At 40.9% G+C, this 11032-nt stretch overlaps 1 protein-coding gene across 1 annotated transcript in view; it reads left to right on the forward strand.

Moving 5' to 3' along the window:
- The window catches only part of tet2 (tet methylcytosine dioxygenase 2), a 32051-nt gene that overhangs the window by 17870 nt on the left and 3149 nt on the right, over positions 1–11032 (forward strand). The window contains exons 2-9 of the mRNA XM_015392215.1: positions 4309–7185; positions 7268–7358; positions 7435–7528; positions 7645–7853; positions 8901–9051; positions 9136–9225; positions 9465–9602; positions 10235–10589. Coding sequence (XP_015247701.1) covers positions 4353–7185; positions 7268–7358; positions 7435–7528; positions 7645–7853; positions 8901–9051; positions 9136–9225; positions 9465–9602; positions 10235–10589 — 3961 coding nt within the window. The 5' untranslated portion in view covers positions 4309–4352. The remainder of the gene's footprint in view (positions 1–4308; positions 7186–7267; positions 7359–7434; positions 7529–7644; positions 7854–8900; positions 9052–9135; positions 9226–9464; positions 9603–10234; positions 10590–11032) is intronic.

Below are 11032 nucleotides of genomic sequence, written 5' to 3' on the forward strand. Positions count from 1 at the left end.
TATGGTGTGATAGAAATACATATTATTTTGTACTCCATGAAAGAGGAAAAGATGGAAGGGAAAATAAAAAAAAAAGAAAAATATATAATTTCCACCTTAAACAGACATAATCAGCTGTATCAGGATATTTTGTGTTTTACATGTTATTTGCTGAACTATTATAGAGTTGGCATCATCACTTTAAAAGCTTCAGACCCCAAACTTGCATGAAAAATTTATATTTTTTTTGTTTTTGTTAACATTTCTTCCATTTTTGATATATCCAAAAAGTCCCTCTTCTTTGCTGTAAAAATATCTTAAATATGGCTGCCTAAAGGTCTGAACTTGAATATGCAGAGACCTGAGACTCCAAGCAGCTGTTGTGGTGATGAATGTCACATGGGGCTGCCAAGTCACAGCAAACAGTCTACATTCGCTGTGTCGGCTCTCAAATTTCCCAAGCTCTTTTCCTGGGAGGATTATTATTTAATTCCAAGGAAAATTGAACAGCAGAAATGAGAATTAAAGTGAAAATTATAAAATGTAACTGCACATATTGGGTAATGTAATTAATAAAAAACAGGAAAGTTTTTTTTTTTTTTTTATATAGCAGACTACTAACAAGACAAGTCAGTGCTGTACATGTAAATAAAAAAAGAAGCATAGTAGGAAAAGAACATCACATAAATGTACATAAATGTAAATGTATTTAAAGTAACTTGGGGTTTCAGCTCTTTTAGAGTTTTCTGAGAGTTCCAGATTAGTGGAGCATATTTTCCAAAATTATTTTAAATCTTAATAATGAAAAAATTTAACTAATTGATTGATTATTTGCCAAGTTTTATGCTGAGATATTAGTTCTTTAATCCTGCAGATGGTCTTTAGTTGATAGACGGCTGACATTGTTAGTGCCTGGAGGAGGAGTCCATCACTAGACCATGATTTTAAGCATGATTGGTGGATTCTAGCTGTATTTGCTTAAGCTGTGTGCTAACTCTTAAATGCTCTTCCTTTGGTCCAAAATTATTAATACAGCTTTGTCAAGATTTAGTGGAAGGATATTTTGGCACATATTGATTTGTTTCTAAGCATTTGCCCAGGGCAGGTATGGGTTTGTAGTCATTATGTGATATCAAAATGCATAGCTGTGTGTTGTCTGCATGCTGATGTTGAATCAGAGTGACTCTTATACCCTTTTTCCACTGGCCGAAAAACCCATTTAAACCCGGGAATAATTATCACTTTAGTTTGATGCACAGTTCTTATATAATAGAGGGCAGCGTTAGTTGAAAATCAAGGTTTCCTTTTCTTGTGTTTTGTCTTTAGTACAATAACTCTGGACTATTTGAGTCTGATGCAGAAGCTGTCAATAGTCACTGCTGTCACCCTCTGGTTTAATTGGGAATTGCTTGTTCAGCAAAATATCCGTATCTCACAACATTTGAGAATCTTTCAAATATTCTTGTATCCATATCATGATCTAGATTATCACAAAAATTAAATGGATGTTCCTTAACACAAGGGACACCTGCTTTTGCATGTGCTGTTGTGTAAATGAAATAGACAAGAGATGGTAATTATTGGCAATTAGTAAGAGACACACAATAAAGGAGTGGTTCTGCAGGTGCGGACTTGAGACCACTTCCCAGTACCTATGCTTTCTGGCTGATATTTTGGGCCCTTTTGCATGTTGGTGGTGCTTTCGCACTTGTAGCATGAGAAGGACTAAAACCCACACAAGTGGCTCATGTAGTGCAGCTCATCCAGGATGGCACAAAGCTTTGGCAAGAACGTTCGCTGTGTTGGCCAGTGCAGTTTCCAGAAGCTGAAGGCACTACCAGGAGACAGGCTATTACATCAGGAGACGTGGAGGAGGCAACAGACACAGACACAATAATGGGAAATAAAGAAATATATACAATAAAGAAAAAAATTCAGATTAAATTACGTTTGCAACATAGTCGGGTGCCCGGAAATCCAAAACTTGAGTCACTACCTGTGCCTTGAGAACAGCGACAACTTATGATTCGTAGAAAAACACTGAGCAAGAAAATAATTATAAATAACAGGAGATATGAAAAAAATCACTTAGCAGATAACAGCATAATAATTTCAACCTTTATTCGTGGGACTTTCAAATTATAAGCTTGTAAGCTGTTTTAAAGTGTTGTTCTAAAAATCTAAAACCATTCAAACAGCTACAAGTTTGGAAACTCTTCCCCACTAGCTTTGAATTAAAAAGGCAAACTCAAAAACTGAATTTGTTTGTTTTTGCAAGCTTTTTTTTCTTAGAGTTGCCCTTTCCTAGATGACTGAGAATCTTTGACCATCACTGTGCTGTGTGACTGTTGCTACGGCTTTAAAAAACCTGAAACAGCTTATAGCATGGTTGATTATTGTCTAGGTTAGATATTAGACTGAAAGGGAGGAAAGAAATAACTGGCAGCATAAGTAGAGAAAACCCTTAGGTGTAATTATAGGGTGGAGGTAAAGTCAGTGGGAGAGGGAGAGAAAAACAATGGCATAGTAACAAAGAAACTGAGTTCTGGAGCTGGAATGAGTTCAGTTTTAGAGTCATAGTTCAAAATGCAGCTTAGTTTTTATTGCTTCTCAACTATTAGAAAACCAAAATAGATCAAAGCACATATGACCTTTAGGAAGCATCCACTGCTGTCACTTCAGCATTAAATCTCCAGCTCAGTTTACTACACTACTTCTAGTGAAAAAAATAGTCTGTCAGTTCTGTACATATGAAGCACTGCCATAAATTTAGGTTTAAATCACTGCATGATTGCTGTCTGTGTTTGTATATCTGTATAGAGTGGGACAGACGCACACACAGCTGGGATTTCTTGGCTTTGTTCTGGGTTTGCAAAGATTTTCTTTTTTCTTTTTTTTGCTCTATGGGTGTATCCAAGTGTGACGAGCTGCTTGGTCTTTGGTTTTTAGTAAACTATGGTGCGTCCTGTGGAACGGAGCTGCAGCATTCACATCCTAGCAGAGTTGCTGATTAACAGACTGAAAACAAAGGGAGATTCACACGGGGCTGGGAAGCAGACTCCTTTTAAATCTGCACTCCAGGAGTGGCTGTTTATAAAACAGTATTTTTATTAATTTTTTTCATTTGATGTTGTTTACATAATGCAAAGTAAATTATTGTAAGGGGTTATCTAATTAGTTACATCCCAGAATGTTGTTTTAAATCCACAATTGCACTGTTGTGTTTTATTTATTAATGAGGCTTTGTAGTGCTGCTAACAGGCAGCCTACTCACCCTCTGATGACAACTGTGGGAGCTCTTCAGATCCTCTTGTAACAGCTTGTCTAGTTGGAGGAAGATTTAGCACTCAGACTCCAGAGGTCCTGATAGCTGCTAATGTCCTGGAGGAGTGATTGACACAGAGAAGCAGATCATCATGTCGACTAGTTGGCCATTCCTGCTGCAGCTTGTTCTGATGTACTTTTACTGTTCTAGTATAGGTGGTATAGCAGGCCAAAACACCTATTTAGTAAGTTCCTCCATTCTAATTCCCAACCAAGTTGGCACAGTTGTATATTGTGGTGTATTAAATACAGGAACATGTTGCTAGGTTTTACTTCTATATGTCAGTGAGAAATTATATTTTAAATGTTTTTGTTTTGCTATCCAATATGCTTTCGAAATGTTGCACTGTGAACCTTTTGAAGTGTTTAGTCTAGACTTAAGATGGTTTATTCATAATGTATCAGGGTTCTTCAAAGACAAAGTGTAGTCTGGTAGAAGAATCGGGTTTAATTTCAGCCTCATCATGTCCGTAAAAGCATGGGGAAAAACAGTTTGCAAAAATGTAATTTTTTTGTTGCTGTTTTCTCTTTAAGATTGTTCACATTCTTCCTTTCCTCTGATAACCCTAGTCTTCTGTTCTTCTTTCTTTCTCTACATCCTTTTTCCCCCCACGTGTTAATTTTGCTTTTGTTAGTTTTCCTTTGTCTTCTTCATTCACTTATTTCCTTTCGTGTTCTTCCTTTGATTTTGACTTATTTTAAAAGCATGAACACATTACTGAGAATAACATGCTCTACTAAACACAGGATTAAATTATCTGTTTGACCAATGAGAAACCTTTAGTTACTTCACCGAACTATTTAGTTAGAAGTTTTACAGTTTTATCCTCTACTTAGTGGCATATTAGTTCGGTGTCACAAGCAAGACTTCTTCTCAATACAGTTTTTTTGTGGAAACAAGTGATATCTATACAAAAGCTGTAGTGAATATTATTTGCTTCGCTTGAATATGGCCAAATATATTCCAAAATAACCTTTTCATAATTTTTTTTATCTACCCTGCAGGTGGGACAGAGGGCAGGCTGGTGTATGGGCTCTGAGAAGGCCAGATGGAAACAGAAGAGGCCAAACATGAGGCGGAAGAAAGTCTGATGCTTGGACCATTGGGAACACCTCATCATTGTTCTCGCAAATTCCAGAATGGAGCCCGGTGTTCACAGGAGGAGTCTCTGCAGTTCGGCAATGGTGAGAGCTGGATGACCGGCGTGGTGCACTACGAGCCCAGCAAAGCAGCTGGCTCCATGAAGAGATACAGGGAGAACTGCAACGCTCCTGCCTCCGAACAAGCACCCTTCCCCTCCGGGTTCTACAAGATGAACGGAGATCTAATGAACGGAGACTTGAAGCGTGGATTTCCTGAGCAGTCCTCGCCGGTCCACCAGCTGAAGAAAATGAAAACAGATGTTGAAATGAAAGAAAACGGTGACTCAACCTATAATTTGGTGAAAACTGAGTCAAAGAAAACTGAAATAGAACACAGTTCTGGTCAGACTAATATTAATTTTGATATTAGGAACTGTCACATATCTAATGGAGATATTTTTAGTCTACCACGTAATAAGCCTGGTCCAAATGGTGCTGTATCTTCTTCCTCAACCATAGAAAGCACTCAAGGTGATCTGTTGGAGAAAACCCTGTCTCAGTATTATCCTGAGCAAGTGTCCATCGCACCGCAAGCATCTGGATCACAGCTGGATACTGTCAATGACTCATTAGCCACACACTCGGATGATGAAGGTGCCCAACCCCCTCCTCTAACCTCTGGCTTGTCAGAGTCGCAGCAGCCGCTGGAAGCATCTGCAGAGGGCAGGAATAGCTACAACTCTGGCAACTATTTAGTAAATGGATCTTCCAATGACTTTGGACTTAACCATCATCAGCAACAGTCTTCATCCTGCCATGGTCAGGAAATGGCTCTGGGGGCACAACAACATCCCAATGGGGGACAGTGTTTTCAAGATATTGCAAACCTTCAGGGTACATACACAAAAACCCAACAGGTGTACAACCCAAGGTCTTTTCTGAACCACAGTAATTCCTTGCAGACATCAGAGTCAGGCGGATACGGATCCCATCTTAACTCTAGTGTAGACGAGAACAGACAGAGTGAAAAACTTGGAGCCGGTCTGCATCATGACACCAGCATGGGATTCCAGTACGGGACTCCAAATCAGAACTTCCAAGATAATACTGGGCAGCAGCATAGACCTGATAGCCACATGGGAACTGACCTCCAACAGCAAAATCATATGGGGTCATTAAACAGTATGAAGAACACACACCAACAGGGAGCCAATGTTTCCTGTTCCACACCCAGCCAAACAAATTGGATGGAAAGCAATCTCTCACATTCCCGTCAGCAGCTGACACAACGCCCGCCATCCGAAGCAAAAGAGCAAGGAATATGGAGGGACTTCCCTGCTAAGTCTCAGTCAGAACAGCAAACCGCCAGCCCCCAGGTTTATAACCAGACAGATGAGCCAGACCCAGCACAAAGATACAGGGACACACAGACACAAAGATTTTTCACAGATGGCAGCCAAGGGCCTAACAACTCCCAGCAAAGCCAGGATGACTGCCTACCTGCTCGAATGCAATGTGCTTCAGCTCAGCACAATGCTGCCCCGGAGTGGCAGCAGTCCAACTCAAAAGCGCCTCAGATGCAGCAACATCTTCTCCCGGAATCGTCTGAGAAGAAAACCTTTCCTCAGAATCAGCAATCCAACTGCTACCTCTCCCCAATGCAATCAGAGCACTTAAAGGAAGACAAAGACTTGCAGGAGATCCTCTCTTCAGAGTTTGTGACAACACAGCAACAGCACTGTCATCTTCAACGCCCGTTGTCCCACCCACCACAGTTTGAAGCCCAGCAGCTAAAGTCCCCCACTTATAGACCTCGCAGCCAACCTCCACCAGGTCAGCACCAGCCTCAACCAAACCAGCCTTTCAGTAATAACCTTCAACACACTGACCAATCAGCATTTACCTTTAGTAACACTGAGATGCAACAACCGCAACATCAAAGACCTTGTCTCGTAAACTCAGGCAGCCAAAACCTCAAACACTTTCAACCACAGCAGCCTAACAACCACTGCAGTGAGCCCAACCAGGTGGACTTAGCCCAGACCTCCACACACTCACAACCTCACCTCCCACAGGCTCCGTTTAACCAGCAATCAGCAACACGGTTGTATCCCAAAGCTGAAGAGCAGATGAGGGCTTCTTGTACTCAGTTTCAAACAGGACCTCGACTACCTCTGGGACCGCCGAGTCCCCATGTTGACTTTCAGAGCCATGCGGCCCTGCGTATGCATATATTACAAAAGCAGAAACGCCATGGCCCTCCTCACCACTCTCAAAACTCAGTTGATAACAAACAAAACCTGAGAGCCGTAAAAATAGAAAACGGGCCCAGGTTCGAGCTGGCTGCCTCACGGCAGCAAGAACGGCTGTTCCAGATCCGTGACGCACGGATCGGTGGGGTTGAAATCAAGCAGGAAAACGAACAAACCCTGTGTGTTCAAAATAAGAAGGGAGGGAGCATTCTCGCCTCGATGGAACAAAGTTTGATGCAGTACGAGCCCTCGAATCTCTTTGAAAAGAAGCCCCTTGTTGTCGGTTCATCAAATAACGTCAAGGTGGAATCGTCAGGTGCCGTCACCATCCTATCGACCAACACGGATATGACCGGGGCAGACTTGTCAGCCACAGCGGCTTCATCCAATTCAGCACTGAAAAAAACATTGGACTCAACTCCCAAGAAGGACCAACTCCTGAAAAGTTTCATAGATTCCCCCATGAAGTTGTTAGACACCCCGGTAAAGAATCTTCTGGATACACCCATGAAAACCCAATACGAGATCCCATCATGTCATTGTGTTGGTGAGTCTTCTACTGTGGGGCATGAAATGTGCTCAATGGTTCAGGGTCTAAATCTTAACATATTACGCTTTATTAAATTTAGATCAAATCATTGAGAAGGATGAGGGCCCCTACTACACTCATTTGGGATCAGCACCTACTGTCGCTGGAATACGGGAGTTGATGGAGAAAAGGTGAAAGTTAAAGAATAGTTCAGTGTTTTAAAACTTCTGTTTGTTTGTATATTTATGTCTCAATTGTGTTTTGAAGGTCTGGTCTCGCTGGCCCAGCCATCAGGATCGAGAAAGTCATTTACACCGGCAAGGAGGGGAAAAGTACACAAGGATGCCCAATAGCAAAATGGGTCAGAACAGTTTTTATATTTCTTGGATGTTATTTACACTGAGAGAAATAAGCTGCCCTAAAGTAATTTAATATCACAGTAGTACTATAATCCCCCGTGTGGTTGTTCTGTTTCAGGTGATTCGACGATCCAGTGTAGAGGAAAAGGTACTGGTTCTGGTCCGTGAACGTACCGGTCACAGATGCGACACTGCCTGCATTATAATTGTAATCCTGGTCTGGGAGGGCATCCAGCCCAGTTTGGCTGACCACCTCTACCTCGAGCTGCGTGAAACTTTAATGAAACACGGAGCTCACACACAGAGACGCTGTGCTTTTAACGAGGAGTAAGTTACAGTTTGTTCCCAGAACTGCCTTACCGTTAAATTGTTGTAGTTTAAAAAATATATATGTTAAAAGGAAAACTGATATTTATAGACTGTAAACAGAGGGGTATATTTTAAGCATTTATGTATGCTTCTGCTTACATCTAGAAAATCAAGTTTCTCAAGTAGGGACGATAATCCATAAGAACAATGACTTTTAATGCAGATATGTTATGCACTACATTATTATTATTTGGCAGACTACTGACCACTGTCCATGAGTCACACATCCTCTACAAAAGGTCAAATGTCAATAAGCTGGGTGCAAAAAGATGCAGGGATATTTACAACTTGAGAGGATTGTGATTAGAGGCTGGGAGTTTTAAAAACAGGTGGACTGAGCTGCTCACAACGGCATCCACAACATGGGCTGCAAATACTGTATTTCATCATCATTAATACTTTACCTAAGAAACTGGTTTGTTGGGCAATGTTCCATAGAACAGCAAGCCTTTACTTTGCAAGTCAAGGTCCCAGAGTGTAGGAAGAGAGACGAGATGCAGAATCCATGTTTCTTGAGCTCCAGTGTGAGGATTTCACAGGCAGAGATGATTTGTGGAGCCAAATCATCTCTGTCCACCGTCAGCAAAAGTCAGCTAAGGAGTCCACCTGCTGCCGACAGGCTTTATGCAGATGGTGATTTTACTTTACGGCTAGAATAATCACACTGACAAATGTTTTTAAAAATTTGATAACCACTGTGGCTGACCTAAGCCCCACAGAGAAGCTATGGGGGATCATCAGGAGGATGAGCTAAAAGTCCACAGACTGGTTCAGCTGAGGGAAATATGTTTATTGAATGTTATGGGATATTCTGATCTATGGCATTTTTAGCTTTTTCATTGAAAAAAAATAATAAATACCACTCACTTTTTGGTTGCTAAAAAAGCCTGTAAAACATAAATACCACGAATAGAGCTTGCTTAAGATGTACTCCCATCGTTTTGTTGTTTTCTTGACTTTCACCAGCTTCTTTAACACAGACATGTGTTCCCTTTATGCTCTCAGGAGGACCTGCGCATGCCAGGGCTTTAACCCTGAAGCCAGTGGTGCGTCCTTCTCTTTTGGTTGCTCTTGGAGCATGTACTATAATGGCTGCAAGTTTGCCCGGAGCAAAATCCCAAGGAAGTTTAAGCTCCTAGGAGATGACGTCAGAGAGGTAGTTGATGCAAATTACACTGCTAGTCATGATTACAGCCAAATGCAGCGGGTTTTAGATTGATGGTAAACTGCCTGTTTCTAGGAAGAAAACCTTGAGAAGAATTTTCAAAATCTGGCAACATTGCTGGCTCCGCTGTATAAAACGATGGCACCTGAGGCCTATGGAAACCAGGTGAGTATATGCCAGCCTCAAGAAACTTCAAAACATTAATAACTTCCTATCTACGATGATGCTGAACATATTATATTTAATTCTCAGATTAAATCAAGAGTTTCCAGGATTGTTTTTATTTAAGACTATAATTTTCAAAGTAATGATCCCAGTCATTCAGTCGATTAACAAGCATTGTTAATGGAGATTTTGTAAAATGAAGGGATTTTTCAGAAATCTTTTTTTCTTCCTGTCTTTAGGTTGAACATGAGCACAGGGCTCCAGATTGTCGTTTGGGGCTGAAGGAGGGTCGGCCCTTCTCCGGAGTTACTGCATGTTTGGATTTTTGTGCCCACGCTCACAGAGACCTCCACAATATGCCGGGTGGAAGCACTGTGGTAAACAGAACCTAAGACACATCTTTATCTGTTTCCTGCTAAAGTATTCACACCCCTTTAATCATTTTTGTTATCACCACAAACCTTAATGGGAATTCCCTCAATGGGGGCTGGTCAGCAACTGACCAATCACTGACTGCAATTTGTCTCCAATTGAAACAGTTGGTACTTTGTGATAAATCATTGCAAAAACAAGTTAACATTAGTGTTATGGGTGTTTAGTGGGTTAAATGCAGCTTTTATTGTTCCCAAAACTTGAAAGGAGTCTTTTAAAATATAGAGTATTTTAATGTGATATCTACAAGACTGCGTGTCCATCTGTATGAAGGTAACTGCAAGCAAATCTTCAATTTTCTGTATTAATTACACAATAGACTTAATGGTGAGATTAGTTAATGCTATAGCTAGCTGTGCTTTGCGCTTGCAAATATATATGTTAAGCCTTTGTCCGCTTTGAATCAAAGCCAGCGTGACTTACAGATTATCATTCTGTCTGTGACAACAGAAGACTTTGAATTTAATGTTGATTTGTACCAAAAAGATCTAGAAAAAGTTTTAAAATAAAATGTATCAGAAATAAGTAGTCTAACTGCATTAAATCCTTTCTGGCATGTGCCTTTTTGTTTCCCTAGGTGTGTACCTTAACGAGGGAGGATAATCGAGAGATTGGAAAGATACCAGATGATGAGCAGCTTCATGTCTTGCCTCTTTATAAGGCTTCTAACACGGATGAGTTCGGCAGTGAGGAGGGCCAGCAGGAAAAAATGAAATCAGGGGCCATTCAAGTCCTCAGTGCCTTCCGTCGCCAGGTGCGCATGCTGGCAGAGCCTGCCAAGTCTTGTCGGCAGAAGAAGCTGGAAGCGAAAAAGGCAGCCGCCAACAAGAATGCCACGTTGGAAAGCTCCAATGATAAAGCTGAAAAGGCTCTTCTGGCCAAATCAAAGGCCAGCACTTATGAGAGTACTGGTCAGAGCGCTCCATTTACAGGTACTTATAATTGTTATAATTTAATCCAACAGGATAAGGAAATTTTCACCAGTCCAAAGCAAGTTTGGTCAGTGTGGAAGGACTCCCCTTCTACCCTTTCAAAATAACCAGTATTTTGAAGGAAAAAAGGCCAATCCAGTGGCCAATAATCTGAAACATAATGTGACCAATGGGAACTGATCAGAGAACATTATCAAAAGAAGACAAGTAGAATATGAAGGCAATGTATGGACCGAGTATGGAGGCTTTAGACCAATGTTCCAGTATGATAGATGATGTGCCTTTTAAACATTTTGTAAGTTATACATATATATCTATATATATACATTTAACACATTTAGAGCCTTATAATGACTGTTGATAGAAAACTGACAGGTTGGAGTACTGAGATCAAAGGAAAATCTGAAAGATGACAAGTAGTTCAACCTCTTACCCTAAACAAT

The sequence above is a fragment of the Cyprinodon variegatus genome, unplaced genomic scaffold (assembly GCF_000732505.1).
Source record: "Cyprinodon variegatus isolate N-32 unplaced genomic scaffold, C_variegatus-1.0 Scaffold579, whole genome shotgun sequence".
Classification (NCBI taxonomy): Eukaryota; Metazoa; Chordata; class Actinopteri; order Cyprinodontiformes; family Cyprinodontidae; genus Cyprinodon; species Cyprinodon variegatus.